The sequence below is a fragment of the Pogona vitticeps genome, chromosome 2, assembly GCF_051106095.1.
Source record: "Pogona vitticeps strain Pit_001003342236 chromosome 2, PviZW2.1, whole genome shotgun sequence".
NCBI lineage: Eukaryota > Metazoa > Chordata > Lepidosauria > Squamata > Agamidae > Pogona > Pogona vitticeps.
The window spans coordinates 234,478,717-234,498,550 of NC_135784.1; the positions used below are offsets into that span (position 1 = coordinate 234,478,717).

Below are 19,834 nucleotides of genomic sequence, written 5' to 3' on the forward strand. Positions count from 1 at the left end.
TCATGATTTATTTAACAAAAATAAAGCCAAATTGGAGAAGCCACATGTGAAAAACTAGGTACACTCTTACGGCTTCCATAGGAATTGCTACATAGTAGCCAGTTGCTGCTAACCAAATGCCCTTGAGGAACTGATCATCAGCAAGTGTGAACACCTCTATAAAAGCCCAAGTTTTAGCACTTTGCTGTTCTGGAGCATTCAGGTGTGTATTAGCATAATGTCAAGGAGGAAACACATCAGCAATGATTGTAGAGAAGCAATTGTTACTGCCCGTCAATCTGGTCTGTTTCCAAACAATTTCCAAACAATTTAAAGTCCATCATTCTACACTGAGGTAGCTTATTTACAAGTAGAAAACATTCAAAACAGTTGCCAATCTTCCCAGGAGTGGACATCCAAGCAAATTCACTCCAAGGTCAGATCACGCAATGCTCTGAGAAACTGCAAAAACCCAAGAGTTTTTGCATCTCAGACTCTACAGGCTTCAATTAGCATGTGAAATGTTACAGTTCATGACAGTACAATTGGAAAAAGGCTGAACAAGTATGGTTTGCTTGAAAGGGTTGCCAGGAGAAAGCCTCTTATCTCTAAAAAGGACATGGCAGTGCCAGTTAGGGTTGTAAAGTTGCATCTGAACAAACCACAAGACTTCTGGAGCAGTGTCCTTTGGACAGATGATACTACAGTGGAGATGTCTGGCCTTAATGCACAGCACCACGTCTGATGAAAACCAAACACAGTACATCAGCACAAACACTTCATACCAACTGTCAAACACAGTGGCGGAAGGGTGATGATTTGGGCTTGTTTTGCAGGCACAGAGCCTCGGCACTCTGCAGTCACTGAGTCGACCATTAACTCCTCTGTATACCAAAGTATTCCACAGTCAAATCTGAGGCCATCTGTTCGACAGAAAAAGCTTGGCCAAAATTGGATCATGCAACAGGACAATTCCAAACACACCAGCAAATCTACAACAGGGTGGCTGGAATAGAAAAGAATCAAGGTGCTGCAATGGCCCAGTCGAAGTCCAGACCTCAACCCAATTGAAATGCTGTGGTGGGATCTTAAGAGAACTGTGCATAAACAAATGCCCACAAACTTCAATGAACTGAAGCAACGTTGTAAAGAAGAGTGAGCCAAAATACCTCCACAACAATGTGAGACACAGAGAAAGTCATACAGAAAAAAAATACTTCAAATTATTGCGGCTAAAGGTGGTTCTACAAGCTATTGAATCATAAGGTGTATTAAGTTGTTCACACAAGGCTTCTGCATTTTGGCTTTATTTTTGTTAAATAAGTCATGATACAATGTAATATGCCATGTGTTGTTATACATCTGAGGTTGTATTTACCTGATTTTCAGACCTGCTAAGGACCAGATTATTTTTATTATGTCCTGATACATAAAACTATAGAATTCAAACAGAATGTACTTCCCTTTTCACTTGACTGTATGTGCACATGTACATTTGTACATATTATTTAGCTAAAGCTGTTTTCTCACTTACTCTGTGAATTGGGTCTAATGATGGCTCCTAAAAAGAGGCAGCAAAGGCATCAGCCTCTATAAAAGACTGATATTGGATCTAAGTACTAGGTACATCCAAATGTCCTAACTAGAACATGTGGCTCTGGACATGCTGTCTTTGAAGAGATCATATAATAAGCATTTATATTTCATAATTCTGTTGCCCTTCCCCATTGACGGACATGGAGCTTTCCTGGACAGCTGATTTGGCAGCTGTTTTCACCCACTTCAGCTACAATATGTCAGACAAAGGACTTCCTGACACATCCAAATTCTTAAGGATGCTGATGAGGAACATGAGAAAGGAGAAGAGGGGCAGCATATATGTTACTTTGAAAGTATTTTATACACATAGAGTGCATATGAAATGTATGTGTTTGGTTATAAATCCAGAAGAGGGAAGCCTTCCACTCCAGCTACAATCTCAACCCTTATAAGAGCTGAGATCAGCAGCTGAATGCAGGTACTGTAGTTCTTTTCTGCCATCTTCATCCATTTTTAATTTACAGATCTCCAAGGAGATATATTACAGTAGAGGTTGTTGGGAGAAAATGAATTACAGTAAGAGTTTGCTAATCTCTTGTTTTTTGAAGTAACTAGCTATTGAAAGGAATTCAAGCCAATTTTTTATTTTTATTTTTGGCAATGCTGACTTCAAAACATTTTGAACATGCATAGCAATATCGCTATATAAGTGTGTCCTTTTCAGCAGGTCAAAGATTCGAGCTAAACTTTATTCACTTAATTAGATACAAAATACTCCAACCTGCATTCCCAAACAAATGAACATGTGAAACTAGACTGATCTGTCCAGCCTTGACACCAAATGCCCATAAATAATGCTGAATGCAATATTAGCTCAGTAAAACATATAGAGTTTCATCTGAACAATTTTTTTTCAATTCCCTCACCTTTGCCCTAATTGAGTTCTTTGGTAATATAAAAGAGAAGTAATGTTTGGAGGAAGGCATCCAAGAGGAGGAAACTGGTGAGAATCTGTTAGCAGAAGCCTCCACTAAATCAACACCTGTCTAGGAACAAAAGGTCTCCTTCCATTTGCAGGAGGGCAATATTGGTTGCAATGCATTTTCAAAGTTTGGGAAATTTACTCTTTGGATTACAATCCCCAGGAATCTCCCAGCCAACTTTTTAAGACTCTATTCATATTGAACATTATGGAAAGAATGCTAACTTACAGGAATAATTTGACCACAAACCCCAATAGGCTCATGCCTTGTGTATGTGAAATAGTTTCCATCTAGATGAGATAAAAAGAAGACATTGGTAAGAAACAGTAAGGAAAGAAGAAAAAAGTGCCTTGTTATTCACATTGGTGCATCCTGTTATAATAATAATAATACAGTCAAAGGAGAAAGCAAATATGCCTAGATTCAATATTGACAAAGCAAACAACTCAGAAGATGTATATGACTAACTAGGGTTTCCTGTATTTTAAACATAAATGCAGAAGATGAACAAGCTTGCCACTGGAACTTACCACAGTATCTGGCCACAGAGTCTGTCTCTTTTTCATCGAACTTACACCAAGTTTTTGTTTTATTTTGCTTTGTTTAAGAAGCCACAGGCAGCATGGGTAATTCAGATACAAGGGAAAAGGGACTGATGAGAAGGAGAAAGACCACAGGACCAGAAAGGCAACTAAGCAAATAAATCTAAGTGGCTGCAAGCTATTTTTAATGGTGAGCTGCTCCTCAAAATGAAGGCTGAAAAGCTCTGGAAAACTCACTTTGTTGAAATCTCCTTCAGTTCCCATCAAATACTCTTCTTATGGAATGGACCTCTCTCTCCCAATTTGTCCCTTGCTCTATAAAACACCCTTTGGATTATTGATGGCACCATGTGGCAGCTCATGGACTGATGTGAGGGGAAAGCGTCATCTCCACATTTGGGAGAATAGCTTACTGCCTATAGAAAGTGCTATATAAATAACAAGAGGTGGTATAAAATATTCAAGCATGGATTCCCAATACTAGGTTTGGCTGAACAGGATTTTTAAGACTAGCCATTACCGTCTTTGGAAATGTCCATGCTAACAGAGTTTGTCCTTTATTCCTACTGGGGCTGTGTTCAAGGATTCTAAACAATATAGAAAATGTTTCTTTATATAGTTCATGAAAGAAGATACGTTACTTTTGTTGCAATGTGACAAGTCTCTTCCGACTTACGGCATCCCTATGAATTAGTGACCTCCAAAAGGTCCTAACGTTAATAGCCCTGCTCAGCTTTTGCAAACTCAAGGCTGTGGCTTCATGTGGCTAAATGTGTAGAATGTAGGTGGGCCTCCCTTTCCTTGTAGAACAGGCAGGTGAAAGCATTACTTTAAGTGGAACATAGACGCACTGAAGTAACAACACTTGGCACATCTTAATGTTAGAACTGGATCCCTCCAGAATACTCCTAAGCAAGGAATGGGGAAGAAGGGTGAGGTATAAGGCCTGCTGACACTTAGCTATAATAACCTGATTTAAAAACCTATTTACATTGGGACTCCGCCAATTCATCAAGCTTTAGGAACTTCACTTAGTATTACAGAGCTAAAAAAAATGAGAGAGACAAAATGTGCCAAAGGTATTTTTTCTTTTAAACTGGCTGATAAATGTTTACCACCTCTTATATTTAAGTAGGTAGTAGAATTCTAAGGGTTACATTCTTCCCCATACCACAAGAACATGACTTGAATTCCATCTTAAAATTCCATTATTGCCAAAACTAGCACTGATTTGTAAACATTTTATCAGAATGACTCACCAATGGGAATGGTACATCCTTGAATTTTGTCAGCCCAGCCTGCACAGTACCGCAAAGTGTTGATACAACCACCTAAATCCATCAGGTAGGCATTGGAAAAAAGTTTTCCTCCATTGATGCTCTCCATTGTCTTGAACAGAAATGGTGAAGAAAATAGCCATTGTAAATGAAAGAATATACTCGTCTACCACCACAAGTGCATCACACTAAGTATGCACTTCCATTTCATGATGTATCATACTCCACGATATATGACATAGAAAATCCCATAAATTCTTCTTCCATCCTGGACAATTAAATAACAAACTAAATAGCCAATAGTTTGATGTCATTTCATGATAGCCTAGGTGGTTGCCTCAGTTTATTGAAGGCCTGCTGCTGGAACAGAATACTCCTACTTTCAAGTATAGAAATCCATAAGAAAGCAACTGGTTATCATTTTGGTATGATAATGTGGGCTGTCATTGGTGGTCTAAGAGGCTGTTCTATTAATGGCTACTTTATGGATTGTAATCAGATGTCCGTGTACGTAAACTGTAGCAAACATGACATTTGTTATCTCCCAGGAATAATCTTGAATAGTATGGACTTTCTCTGTGGAAACATAAATATTCTAGACCAATTGTAGATTTGTTTCTGTTGGCTAAGCAAGGACTGGAAAAGAACAATTAAACCTTCCAGGTCATTTTCCATATGCATTGCTATTCTTTCATCCAAAGCAAATACGCCCACATTATCTGATATCAACGAATGAGTTCATTCTATTTCTGCAATGTTCCACTTGTTTTAGAGATTATAATCTGTTATCTTTCATAGCCCATTATTTTTCAATTCATATTTAGGCCAAAAAACATTCCAGAAATTATTGCTAGTGATTGAAAATAAGATTAAAGACTTGGAATTAAATATTATAGATAGGACCCAGTAGTGTCAATCCACTGATGAAACGGCTTCCATCGGCAGAATAGAGAGGTAAAGGTCCCTCACACTTTCCACATTTGCTCAGAGAAACTAAGCAGAGCAGATTTCCAGGTGGGCATTGGAAAAAAGTTTTCCTCCATTTTTTCTTCCCATTTGAGGTCACCATCACTTCCTGCTCCTGAACAGTAAGTTATCTGTTTTATCTTACCATTAGTCTCCAGAGTAATTGTTATTGTTATTCACAATATTCTACTATTTTTTTATATTTTATTTTATGACACATATAGACATACAAAACCAGCAAAAAACACACAAAACAAGCAAAAACATATAGGCAGGGGGGAATCATTTCCATACAATACTATCCATTTTATAAATATGACTGCATCAACCTTATTGGTCTTAAAAATTTAGTTCAATATAAAACACCCTAAAGTTATAATAATTATAGTTAGTGATTTTTTAAATAGATTCTTTCTCTTGCATCCTTAACTAAACAATTATATCTCAAAATATCAATGCTTTACCATCATGAGAAATCAGCATTCCAAAAAGCCAAAAGATATATTTATCTAATCTTAACTACATAGTCATATTATAATTCATATATGCTTAATATCTCTGTGTAAGTGCCTTATAATTGAATAATCTCCAATATTGTGTTCACTCTAATATACATCTATGCATACATGTATTTCATATAAATATTTCAAATATTTATCAGCATTTCAAAAGACAGATGTATATATATATATCTCACCTTATTTACTTAGTCGTGCTACAATTCATATATATTTTGTTTCTCTAAGTAAGTGCCTTACAATCAACAATTTCTAATGTTATATTATATTCATTATAAACATTTCAGGTTACATAGTTAGAAATTCATAATTACCATTTGAATCCAAACATAGTCAAAATTTCTTACAGTATACAAACCACATCAATTTTATGTATAAATGTTTGCCTCTCGACAATATTCTATTACATTACTAATAACCCTAACAGGATTTAACCACCCCCCTTTTTTATTACCAGATATTAATCAAGGGAAAGGTCAGCTTTTATATATCCTGCAGGCATCCCTTGTTGACAAGGCTTAAACCTGGCAGGCCTCTAAAAAAAGGAAACAAAATCCATATGTTTTTATGACTCTTGACTCTCCTGAGCGCTGTCATCCAACCGAGAATGGACACTATATTCTCTTATATTTGGCTATTTAAAAAAATAAATAAATTCTGGAGCTTTAAATTTCAGTTATATCAAAGAGGTGTCAGTTTGGAAGCAGTTGGCATGATGGGTCTAGAAACAAGGTCAGCCAGGTTTGCTCAGCCCAGCTTAGTCCTGATGGGAGATTCTGGGTCTTTTAACTGGTGGCCTCCTCCTGGGTCAGAGCAGCTACCTGACAGGCACTAAGAAGAGCTGGGCTGTGTGTGAGTCCCTGACCCAGCCCAGTCTGGTGCAGGCAGTGTAGTAGTGACACACAGGGTTGTTGTTTTCTTTTTAGACAGGCAGTGGGCCAGGATCCGGAGTGGGGTCTCAAGGCACCTCGGTGCCCAGGATTCTCCCTTCCGCCATCACTTCCGGTTCCACCACCACAGCTTGACGTCTGCTGGGTTTGTTGTTGTTGTTGTTGTTGTTGTTGTTTGTTTTTCCAGTTTGGGCACTTGGGCCCAAAAAGGTTTGCCGTCACTGGTATAAGAGTATTCCAGAGAGTTATTAAGCACTATACTTAATAATATACAGATATATTTTATATCTGTCCTTCATTTCCCCTAACACAGGGACCCAAGACGATCGATCATCTGGTCACAGTCTTCTACATTACAGTCAGCTGCTTGGTATTTTTACTTAAATTACACTATATCATTTATATTAAATATTAAGTATCTAGTTATGGTGATATATGCATATAATAGCTTCAAGTAGGGCATTCCGTGTCTAAATCACACTGGCCATGTGACCACGGAAAGACTGTCTTCGGACAAACGCTGGCTCTATGGCTTGAAGAGCGGGATGAGCGCCGCCCCCTAAAGTCGGACACGACTGGACAAAAATTGTCAAGGGGAACCTTTACCTTTACTAGGGCATTCAATGCAAGCATGTCTTTCTTTTTGGTGATCCTTGTCTTCCATGTCTTATTTATTTATTTATTTATTTATTTATTTATTTATTTATTTATTTATTTATTTATTTATTTATTTATACCCCACCTATCTGGGACAGTAGCTATCCTAGCCTCCTCCAGTTGTTATCTTTCTTAAACCTCAACAGTAGAAAGATACATGACCTTAATACGACACCAATGACATTTTAATATTGACAAGAGAAACATTAATATATTCTAAGACAATGTCAAGGTGATGAAAAAGAGTACAGTGGTGCCCCGCAAGACAGGCGCTCCATTTCACGACGAAATCGCATCACGACGAAGTTTTTGTGATCGCAAAAGCGATCGCAAAATGATGTTCACTATGGGGGAATTTTGCTTTGTGATGATCGGTTCCCTGCTTCGGTAACCGATCATCGCAAAGCGATGATTTTTGCACAGCTGACTGGCGGTTTCAAAATGGCCGCCAGGTAAAAAACATGGCTGCCCGCTGTTTTCTGGGATGGATTCCTGGGACAGGCAGCGAAACTGGCCGCGCTATGGAGGATCTTCGCTGGATGGTGAGTTTTAAGCCCATAGGAACGCATTAATTGGGTTTTAATGTGTTTCGATGGGTTTTTTAATATCGCAGTACGTTTTTGTTTGACAGCGATTTTGCTGGAACGAATTAATGTCGTCATGCGAAGCACCACTGTAAGTTCATCTGAGAATGGAACTGTGCATGACAGTAAACTTAACTGGGAGTTATGATTGGCTGAGCTCTTTTGCTGTAAGAGAACTAAAGCTTACAGAATCCCCTCTCCTAAGCAACACGGACACTAGCTGGGAGACTCTGAAAACTGTGGCCCAGAAAACAAAGTTTTCAAAGTTCTGCAAATGAATATTTGCTTCTCTGTACCCCTCTTAAGCACTCAGTCTGTTTTATGTGACAACCATTCAAATATCCCAATGTCTTCAGTTTCTAAAGATGATGATTTCCCAACAGCCATTCTCAATTGAGGGGGGGGGGGTTACTGGCACATTTGAATGGAGCCACAGATTTATGTTTGTGTTTTATCTCTGTTGGCACATAGCCAAAGGCTTTCCTTGTTTGACAGGGGGTCCTGGAACTTGAGAATTGCTCCTGAAAAGGCTTTGACTGAAAAAAATGTTGAGAATGGCTGGCTGTGTTTAGTGTACCAATAATGAACATATAGCTCATAATCATAATTATAAGAGGGAATTCTTTAACTGCTGAAAGTATCTGATTGTTAGAATACAAACATTTCTCATCTCACAAAGCTTGCAAATTAGCTTGCTTTATTATGCAGTTGATATTCAGAAGCTTAACACAGGTTTGTTTTGCAAGTCAGATTTCTCAGATATAAAGGTCTGTCTATATCTCATCTCCGAAATACTAAGATGATTTCTGCACGTATTATGTGTTATCTGTAACATACACTTTGGGCCTTAGACTTACAGCTAAGGGGAGACGGTCCCTTTCAACTAAATCAGCCAGTTTGTACAACAGTCTTCCTCTTTGTGAAGCATCCATTGTTCGCCAAGGGGAGCCAAGCTCAAAAGCTTTCCTTGCTGCTTTAACTGCTTTGTCGATGTCGTCCTATAAAGAAAAGCCATTTAAATATAGTAAGTGTATGATAACTGACACCATTTTGACTCAACCAAAAAAGTGGTTCTCTGAAATTTTTAGATCATGCATGCTAATGAAATGTGAAAAGGGGATCCTCGGCTCCATACATGACACAACCAGCACAACCCCAGATATGTCAGTTTTCTTACTCACATGTGGGTCTGCAAGTGTTTCTGGCTATAACTTCCACAACCCTCAGAGCTGAGAATGTACCTTTTGAAAACCAATTGGCTACTCTTATAGTTCCAAGGTCCCCAATGCTAATTGCTTTTTACGAGTTACAGTAGTTGCTATCTCAGTTTCAAAAAGTGACACTTCCTTGTTTCTCAAAAGTAACTAAAGTAAGTACAGTACTGTACTTCTCATTCAATTCAGGCACATGAATTGAACTAACCATGTGATATACCACTGCCTCCTCCAATTAATAAGGCTTCAACAGAATTGGAAAAGCTGCTTTTTAGGGACCAGAGTTTGCAGAATCCATAAGCTAGCATGAACCATGCTGGCTGGCAGATTCTTTGACCTGTAGTAAAAAAAAGTAAGATTTCTAAGCTGTTGTGTGATTACACCTCCATAGCAATACAAGCAACTGAATGTTACAGTTATACTACAGAAAGGGTTAAATGATCCCTGATTAGGTTGCAATGCAGGTACACCTTATTTTGCCAAGGGGTGAGAATTTATTACAACTAATTGGTTATTTATAACTAGTTGCTTCTGAGCCCTGACAATCCCTTACTATGGGATTGCCTAAGATTTTTGAGAGGCGAGGTACAAAACATCTACAAGGCCAAGATTCCTTCACCCCTTTCTAGCTGACGAAGTCAGGACGTCCTCTCTTCTTCCTCCAGAAAGCATGGACAGAACATAATTGCTACCAATTGTTACTCAATGCTCATACACAAATCTAATTTACTTCTATGAGAAAGACACATTCCCACTGAAAATTGATAGGGACATAGTCTTTGGCCTCATTGGAGAATAAATACGATTTGTCTACACATTTGATTGCCTCTATTACTAAAGGCTGTAATACTTGAAAACTAAAATTAACTCTAGTCAGCAAAAGAAGAGAATGCTCCTTAGGCACCACAATGCACCATAACGTACAATTAAATAAGATATCAGTACAAAGAGACAGAAGCAAATTATAGTTCTCCAGATCAGGCTAACTTAAATTTTAAAGAAACTTGTATTAACAAAACAGCGCTATGAAAGTCTATTCAGCAATACATCCAAATGTGTTTAGTGGGAGTTACTCCCAGATAAGTGTGTATAGGATTAAAGCCTAAGGCTCAAATTCATTTTTAATTGAAATACTGTATATAGGATACTGCTGTAAATTTATTTATTTATTTATTTATTTATTTATTTATTTATTTAATTAATTAATTAATTAATTAATTAATTAATTTTATTTATATCCCGCCTATCTGGTCGTATCAGGACCACTCTAGGCGGCTAACAACATTAAAAAATCATACAATGAATATGCATATAAAAACAATTTTTCATAACGGAAATACTGAACAAAATAACTAAAGGAGAGGTAAAAGAAAAGGGAAAAGGGGGTGTCAGGAATTATCTGATGGGAAGGCCTGCCTAAACATCCATGTTTTAAATTGGTTCTTGAAAATACCCAGCGAGGGAGCTGCGCGAATCTCAGGAGGTAGGTTGTTCCAGAGGTGAGGAGCCACCGCTGAGAAGGCCCGATTTCTTGTCTTCTCCTTCCGGGCCTCCCTCGCCGTTAGGCTCCTCAGCCTCACCTCCTGGCTCACACGAGTGACACGGGTAGTTCTTGGCAGGAGAAGACGTTCCGCCAAGTATCGAGGGCCTAAACCGTTTAGGGCTTTATATGTAAGCATCAACACTTTGAAGTCGATGCGGAATTTAAAATAAATGTGCTTTATTTTACTTGTACCTTTACTATTTCAAAATTTAATCATGCTTTAGGTTTTCTAGGCTTAGTGAATGTTCCCCTGAACAAGTGATCTAACTTTATTTCTCACATCCATGGATGTCTGTGATTTGTAATCTCCTCTTGATTTTCTGAAAAAAATATATAATGGTTGCATAGAGAGAAAGCAATGTACTTTGCTTGTTAGGTCCATTACAGAGAGAGACTAAAGTCATAAAATCTCATGGCTCATTAGCTAAATACTAGGTTCTGAAATTCACAATTAGTTGTATAGTTTACTGGATTGGGGCATTTTGCCACGCTGTTCAGTTAGCAGCAATTGTCAATCCACATAGGTTTGAGGTGGGGGGGGGCTATACAGAAAGCAAACCTAAGTATGGATACCATTATCTCTCATATTCAGACAAACAATGAGAGTACTTAAAAACTAGAGGGGCAAAACTCATTAGTTTATTCCAAACAGAGTAGACCCACTGAATCAGTAAGATTACATAGGTGTTGGCTTGTCAAAATCCCAGTGATTTAATGGAGATATGATTTATTTAAGACATTAAATAATTGCATACAGTGAAGTTAATTCTGACTTATATCAACCATTTCCAGCCTTTTCTAGGTATACTCAGAAGTAGTTTACCATTCCCTTTTTCTGTGGGTGCCCAAGGGCTGTGCAGCTTGCCCAAGGCTACACAGGCTGGCTATTTTCCTTAGATGTACAATGTGGAATTAAACACCCAATTCACTGAGCCATCCACCCAGTCTTTAGATATTAATATTCTGTCCCATATCCTAAGATCTCAGGGTGGAGTACAACAATAAAAACAATATTAAACTGGTCAGTGTTTTAAAACCAATTAAAATGTTAAAAAGTACATAATACGTCAAGACCATCAACAATAGAGAAGCCTCCACAGCCTATTAAAGCCGTTATCCTAATCCTCAAAGACCTTGGTGAATAACCATGTAAAAACTTGAGGCCAAAATGAATTAGTGTCAGTGCCAGTTGAGTCTCTATGGGAAGGCATTCCACAAACGAGGTGCTAGAGCCAAAAAAAAAAAAAAAAAAAAAAAAAAAAAGCCCTCCCTGGAACTCCACATAGTAGATTGTTCTCCATGGTGGGACATGGAGGGAACTCCCATCAACAGATCAGAGGAACTGAGCAAGTGTATATAGGGATAAATGTTTCCCCAATTATCCAGGTTCCAAGCCAGTTAGGTCTTTATAGGTTATAATCAACACCCGGAAATTCGACTAAAAGCATATTGGTAGTCAGTGCAATTCTTTCAGATTTCTTGATATGGGCTCTGAAAGGTATTTCTGTCAGCAGTTTAGCTGCTGCAATATTGCATTCCCTGCAGCATCTGTGTCATCTTCAAGGACAGCTTTATGTAAAGTGCATCACTGCAAGATTACCAGTGTGTGAGCTACTATAGCTGCTATAACCAGATTGTCTAAGAATGGTTGTAGCTGGTGACCAGTTAAACATAGCTTCCGAGCCATACGCTCACCTAAGCCTGAGCTCACCAGTGTGAAAGATGGCTCAAGAAGTACCCCTGGGATGTTTACCTACTCTTCAGAGGGAGTGCAACCCCATTCAGAACAGGTTGCCTACCTAACTCACAGATGTGGGAACTGAACATGGGAACCACCAAGCCACAGAGCTTTCATCTTGTTGGGTTTCAGCTTCAGTTTAGTCTACGTTGGGCTACAGAATCCTAAATTATTACTTATATTATTCAAAACTTATCAATGGAACACCAGAGCAGTGTTCTTTTATTTAAAAACAAGAGGTTGTTAAAAGGAAAAGAATGCTTATGTATTGCTTGTCTTCTTTTTAAAAAGTGGTCTGGTGATGGGGTAGTTTGAAGGGAAATTAGGGAGACTATGATCCTATTCTTGCATAACCTATCCATTCCAAATCACCACAGATAAAGAGGAGTGTGCTGGACTTGGCGAGTAACCTAGGATGCTATGCATGAACTAATTAGCAACACAGTTGGTCACATGATCCCCTGTAGAAGAGTACATACAGTGTTTCCCCGAAAATAAGACAGGGTCTTAAATTAATCATTGCTCCAAAAAAATGCATCAGGGCTAATTTTAAGGGGATGTTTATTTTTTTCACGTACAACCATCTACATTTATTCAAATACTGTATAGTCATGTCATCTTCTTCTGGTTGCTGCACAGTGGTGGAGGGCGGGGTTTCACCTAACTGGGGCTTATTTTTGGGGTAGGGCTTACATTATGAGCATCCTGAAAAATCATACTAGGGTTTATTTTCAGGTTAGGTCTTATTTTTGGGGAAACAGGGTATCTCTAGGAAGAGTAGCTTGTTTGTTCACTGATTTTTGAGCAACCAAATGACTGCTTTCTTTCCTTTCTGCAATTAGCTGCTTAACCTTCTTCACTCTGAGGTAGATTTTTTTCCCAGTTAGTACTTGTTGCTTACCCTCCATCTTGTGAGGCAAATGTTACCTTGAGCTCTTTTTTTCAGCCATGAGTCTGAGAGGAGATAAACTATTTTCCACCATTTTAACTGACTTAATGATTCTTCTTTTTACCACTAATGATCCCATGTCTTCATGTAAAATTTTAACCATATAATTTTGTAAGTAAATAATGTTCCTTTTTCTTTTTACTATTGTCTTACTGACTGTTCTTGCCAGTCTACTTAAATAATTAGAGAAATTCTTGGGGAACTAAGCTGCCCCACCTTTTGCTGTGCAACTACACAGAACTCAACAGTTTGGATGGAGATCAGAAAGATTAGGACCCTATTCTTGCATTACCTACCCATTTCAAGGCACCACAGATAGAGGGTTCTGGCCTTGGCCCCCTTTGGTATTGGGTATTATCACTCTTCTACATGTGAAGAGCAATGCATTCAAAGAGAAGAGCCTCTGTTATGTATTGAGGGGGCTCTCCTGATTTTCTGGTCCTCAATAACGTGGAGAGCCTCCACAGATAACAGAGTTTTCCTTCTACAGATGACAGAGTTTCTGCTTATTCCTCTCTACATGTAGGAGAGTGACAGTACCTGAAACAGAGGAAGGGAAGCTGGAGTGCTCCTTTCTATTCATGCTGTCTTGATATGGCTGATAATACCTGAATAGGGCTTAGCTAATCAAGACAGTGTATTATCCCTTCTGTAAATTTTCAGCAGCAGTTTTGAAAGGTATTTTTCAAGTAATAATAATCGTGTGTCACCAAATTAATTCTGATTTATGGCAAATTGAGAAAAAATGCACTAAAAGGTTCCATTGTTTTAAAAATATTTCATCAGTCTCTTTCACTCTCAGAACTTTCTCTCATTTCCCTCATGTTGATTGGAACCAAAACCAGTCTTTCCAGTTAGCTGGGAGCCCATCCTACGGACAGATCAGGCCTGGTGCCAGATATATGGGTACACTTTGCAAACTATAGTATAAAGCCTCAAAGTTTGAGGAGCCTACCTACCAAACCAAACCCTGCCACTACCTCCTCCAAAGTACAGTGAATTTGAAGTATTACAGAACTGGTTATAACATTTTTATTTTCATTGTCGTCTCTGTTATTGCAGCATACCTAGGAATGATGCTGTGGGGCCTCTTAAATTTAACATTGCTTGGAATCTGTGGATTTATTCTTTCAAGATAATTTCCTGTTGATCAAATATGAAAGTAAAACTAGTTTCTGTCTTGAGGCTTCATAGCTGTGATTTTAAGGTATTTGCTAGATTTTACCAATACAGATCATATTCATAAATGTTGGTCTTTATGGAACCCTTGGATATATAAGCAACAAACGTTATAAGGCCCCATCATGTCTTAACATGGTCCTGGTTGATCATGTTCCTGGGACTGTGGCAAATGAGGATGTCTTCCTCAGGAGCTGCTCGAAGATGCTTTCCCATGAATAATTCTATGTTTTGATTTGGAGTCCTGCAATGAGTAGGGGATTGGACTTGATGCCCTTACAGGTCCTTTCCAAATCAATTATTTTATGATTCTATTCTATGATTCTATGAAACTTAGACCATTGCCCTGTTTTGTCCCAAATATTGAGTGCTTCTACATGTTGATTACTTTTTTCTGTAACATTCACAGAATTTGATGGAGCTCTCATTGTCTCGCCCTATTTCCCTACTACCGATTCCACTTTCTTTCTCAACACATACACCCACTTACCCATCAATTAATGAAGGAAAGATGGGACAGCAACACAGGAGCTTTTGATTTATAAAGTAAAATTTAATTTGGTATAGAAAGAACATAATTCTTTTGTTATAATAACTTTGATAGCTATTAGTATGCTTGCGAGCACAGTTTAAAGTGTGAGATATGACCAATAAAGCCCTATATAATTTGGTCTAGGCTGCATCCACACACAAGACTGCCTGGTGTTTGTAAGCCATTCGGTGTCCTCCTAATGGTATAATCCTGAGAATAAAATAAAATAAAATGGCAGCTCTAGAAGCACTCCTCTTTTCCATTAGATAGTGGCCTCAGATGAAGGGGAGATTTGGAACCCAAAAGGAAGTCCATAGTATAACAACAGTTTAATGACAAACCTTGTCTCCTTCTTCCACATCACAGATTTTCTCTCCAGTTGCCGGGTTAATGACAGGGAATTTTTTGCCGCTTGCTGAATTGTGCCATTCATTGTTTATAAAAATCTGTAAGGGAATAGAAGACAGAAGCAGCAATTTAACTTTTTATCCCATGCTCTTATAGCTTCCCCATTTCTGTAGAACATATCATTATGATATGAGGGACGAAACTCAACAATCATGTTATTTTTATGAAGTGTTGCAATAGGAAGAGAATTCAGAAGTACTCCTGTGTCTCCATGACTTTCAAACAGACACCAGAGTGTAATTTCATGTTTCTTTTTCAGATGTTGCTGCTTCACTGAGCATTTTCACTGGAAATAATGGCCAGAATCCTACTGATGTTTGTGTATGATTTGTCTAACTTGCTGCAGCAAACTCACAAGGTTTCAGGGTGTATCTGAGTCCACATGACTAAGTATGCAGCTAAGATGTGTCCTGGAACCTGGTCAATTAGCTGCAATTAGCCAGGGTAATTTATGCATACTTTCCACAAACACCAGTCAAATTCTGGCTAGTGCCATAGGGAGAGATCATCCGGAGTTTTGCGGTTTGGTGTCACCAGTATGCGGATGACACCCAACTATACCTCTCCTTGCCACCTAAATCTGAGGAAGCTACTTTGGCTCTAGATCAGTGTTTGACATCAGTCATGGACTGGATGAGGGTGAATAAATTGAAACTTAATCCAGACAAGACAGAGATGCTCCTGGTCAGTCGAAAGGCAGTTCAAGGAATAGGGATACAGCTGGTATTGGATGGGATTACAATCCCATTGAAAGAACAGGTACGCAGTTTGTGGTGCTCCTGGATTCATCTTCTTGAGCCTATAAGCCGGCTCTGGTGTTAAGATCATCAGGAGAGGCCTTTCTCTCGGTCCTGCCACCTTCACAGGTGCATCTGATGAGGACACAGGAGCGAGCTTTCTTTGTTGCTGCTCCCAGACTTGGGAACTTTCTCCCACAGGAGGCCAGACTACCCTCATCATTGCTATCCTTCTGCAAGCAGGCAAAGACCTTTCCCTTCAGGCAAGCCTTCCTTCAGTAACCAGCTACCTGTGTGTGATTTTTAGATGGATTGTTGTCAAGGTTCTAGCTGGGCATGCGCACACGCGACTCCACTTCCCTCCACACAGCTGTCTTCCTCCTCTGTGCAGTGATCATGTTAGGTTCTGGTCATGACGGAAACCAGTGCAGGGGGAGGGCAGAGTCACGCATGCACAGGGGTGAAGCTGCGCAGGAGAGAGGTGGCGCCCCCCCCAACGGGGCTTAAAATTAGAGGGTGCATTGATCATTGTACATTACTGCTTTGACTGGATTTTTAGTACTACTTGTGTTTTCCATTTTTGTGTTTTCCATTTCTCAGAATGACTTAATTTTTTTTGTATACTTATTGATCTTTGCCTTAATATTGCCTATTAGTGAGGTAAGATGTCTCCTCACTCATTGTTCGTGGTTTTTAAACATTGTATTTTAATGATGTTAACCATATATGTATACTCATTGTTTTCATCTTAAATACTGTCTTTCGTTGTTGTAACCCGCCTTGAGTCCTTTTCAAGGAGAAAGCAGGATAAACAAACAAATAAATAAAAAAGTGTATGAAAGGCACTTGTGCACATTGGCAGGGAAATGCTCCTATACTAAAATATAATTACTGTATTGTGTAAACTGGCCCCAGGACTGATTGGTGGAAGGCAAATCTCTTGAGATGCAGGAATGCTTTGTTTAGAGCCCAGAGGTAGAATTTTTTTTTACTTCTTCTTTCCTTAAATTCTCTGACCACGCGAGAATTTGGTGACTAATATGCAGAGCTGTAATTAGAGTGCAGCTACTCAGCTTTGACATAAGGCACCAAGTTTCGGAGGGCATAAAAATTTGCTGGTGGAAGGATGTGAACCCACCCATTGGCGATTAATCTGGAAATATACAGACCTCAGACTCTTGAGCACATATACCACCTATAGCTGTTCTTCTTCAGGCAGAAAGACACATTAAACAGGTGACTGGAGCAGAACTGTCACCAACTCAGCTCAGGTGTTCTTCCCAGTTCTTTTGTCATTTTCTTGCACATGCCAATCTTACATGACCTAAGGTTAACCAATAGGGCAATGAAGCCCTGGGTGTCTAAACAGCTAGTTATGGCTCTGCTGGTATGTCTTCTCCACCATTTCTATTTAACAACATCATAGCCTGTTCCTCAGAGTACCCACTGGGTAAGCACGCCTTAAGGCAGGACTTTACAATTTCTGATCTGCCAGAACACACACAACACATGTCCTGCACAGAGCAACCCACTAGAAGCTCAATAAACCTGTTTTCATTGAGCCTGTGACTACAAATATAATCAGAAAGATAGCCAAACATTTGATAAGCCACAGGTACTGTTGGCCTACAGTACAGCGAACTAGGTAGATCACAGGTTGCACTGGCTTTCTTTAACCTATTGTTATTCACCTTGAGCATCCTACTGTCACTGTCCTGACATGCTTCTTCTCCATGATGTTTCTAGTAATAAATTAATTTGAAAAAACATGAATATTGTAATGGGCTTTGTTCATTCATCAGAGCAGGACTTTTACAGGAGAAGAAAATGGTGGATCATGCCCCAAACAACTACACATAATTTGTAGAATTCCACAAAATGTCAGCTAATTCTAATTTCTGTGTTCTTGTTGAGGTGGTGTAATATGACTTAGGTAAAGGTAAAGGTTCCCATTGACAATTTTTTGTCCAGTCGTGTTCGACTCTAGGGGGCAGTGCTCATCCCCGTTTCCAAGCCATAGAGCCAGCGTTTTGTCCAAAGACAATCTTCCGTGGTCACATGGCCAGTGCGACTTAGACACGGAACGCTGTTACCTTCCCACTGAGGTGGTCCCTATTTATCTACTTGCATTTTGCATGCTTTCGAACCGCTAGGTTGGTGGGAACTGGGACAAAGCGACGGGCGCTCACTCCGTCACGTGGATTCGATCTTATGACTGCTTGGTCTTCTGACCTTGCAGCACAGGCTTCTGCGGTTTAGCCCACAGCGCCACCACGTCCCCCACAGCGCCACCACGTCCCCCACAGCGCCACCACGTCCCCCACAGCGCCACCACGTCCCATGACTTATTACAATCTATTCTCACCTTAGTCCAAATATTGCATGTTGGCTAACTGCACATCTTCCCTGTGTAAAGATCCAATACATCTCCCTGTTTGCAATCCCTCAATAGGTTTATGTAGGGGCTAGACTTTGTATACAGCCAATTTGATACAAAATCTGAAGTTTTTATTCAGAACTCAAATGCTATGCCTTTGCATGACCAAACAGAGATGTTGAGATAATCCAGGCTTATATATGGGCACATTCTGGGCCAGAGGTCACAAAAGTTATTATTTGAACTACAACTCCCAGTTCCCCTCAACCAACATGGACACTTGGTTTCAAAGTTTTTAAAAAGTTACATTTACAACACCTGTTCTCCCTCCCTCTGTTTTTGCTTCTGCAACATGCATGGAGGGAGATATCCTCTGACCCAACCCTGGTTTTCCTCTCCACTCTGCTTTGTTTGCCCATTTTAGCTTTGCCTTTTAGGTGAGAATCCTGTTTGCTTAGGTGATTGCCAAAAGACAATTTTCTCTCTTTCAGAAGGCTCTCCCTTCGTGCCTGGTTGAGAGAGATCAGGTTGAGAAATCACTATCACGTGAAGGACAGCTGGGGAGAGCAGGAAAATTGCTGAGACGTTTTCCCTGTACACAAGGTTTTACCAGCTAGATTTTGGCCTTACACTGCACATACAAAACAAAGCAAAGACAAAACTGCATTTTTCCATCCCACAAAAATATCACTACTTAAGGATGATGATAGCAATAGCGTAATCTGAAATATAGCATGATTTAAACAACCCAAAAAGCATGCTACTTTACCCAGGAACGGTGGGAAGACAGCTTAAAAATATTCATTTTTAAATTGCTAGGAAACAATCTGCATATGAGAATTTAACCTTTAAAGAAGCAGGAAGCAGAAGGTGCTCCAAATCCTTATTTACAGAGAGAATACGTGGCTCCCACACAGACTGAAAAACTTTATAGGCAAGCTGACACTCAGGCCCAGATGTACATTAAAAAAACATAAGAACAGGGCCACAATCTGTTACTATGATCACAAGTGCCTTAGTAAACAGTGTTAAATGGAGGAAGCCTCTATTTGGCAGCAAGCCTGGTTCCTAAAAAAGAGTGACACCGAGGAAAAGGCAGAGGTAAGAGTAAGAGGTAAATATTAATGTAACAGCTCTATGTGATACATTAGCCTGTCAAATCCTTATCTGTTTGTGAAGGAGAAAATTGTGAAACTGACCTTTTTTGGAAGTCCTGTTAATG

The 19,834-nt window shown here is 39.3% G+C and overlaps 1 protein-coding gene across 5 annotated transcripts in view; it reads right to left on the bottom strand.

Moving 5' to 3' along the window:
- Positions 1-19,834, bottom strand: part of LOC110081707 (aldehyde dehydrogenase 1A1) — a 90,440-nt gene that overhangs the window by 17,826 nt on the left and 52,780 nt on the right. For all 5 annotated transcript variants that reach the window (XM_078385081.1, XM_072992219.2, XM_020798638.3 and 2 more), the window contains 4 exons: positions 15,432-15,536; positions 8,793-8,933; positions 4,303-4,432; positions 2,730-2,791 (listed from right to left, as the gene is read on the bottom strand). In XM_078385081.1, coding sequence (XP_078241207.1) covers positions 2,730-2,791; positions 4,303-4,432; positions 8,793-8,933; positions 15,432-15,536 — 438 coding nt within the window. The remainder of the gene's footprint in view (positions 1-2,729; positions 2,792-4,302; positions 4,433-8,792; positions 8,934-15,431; positions 15,537-19,834) is intronic.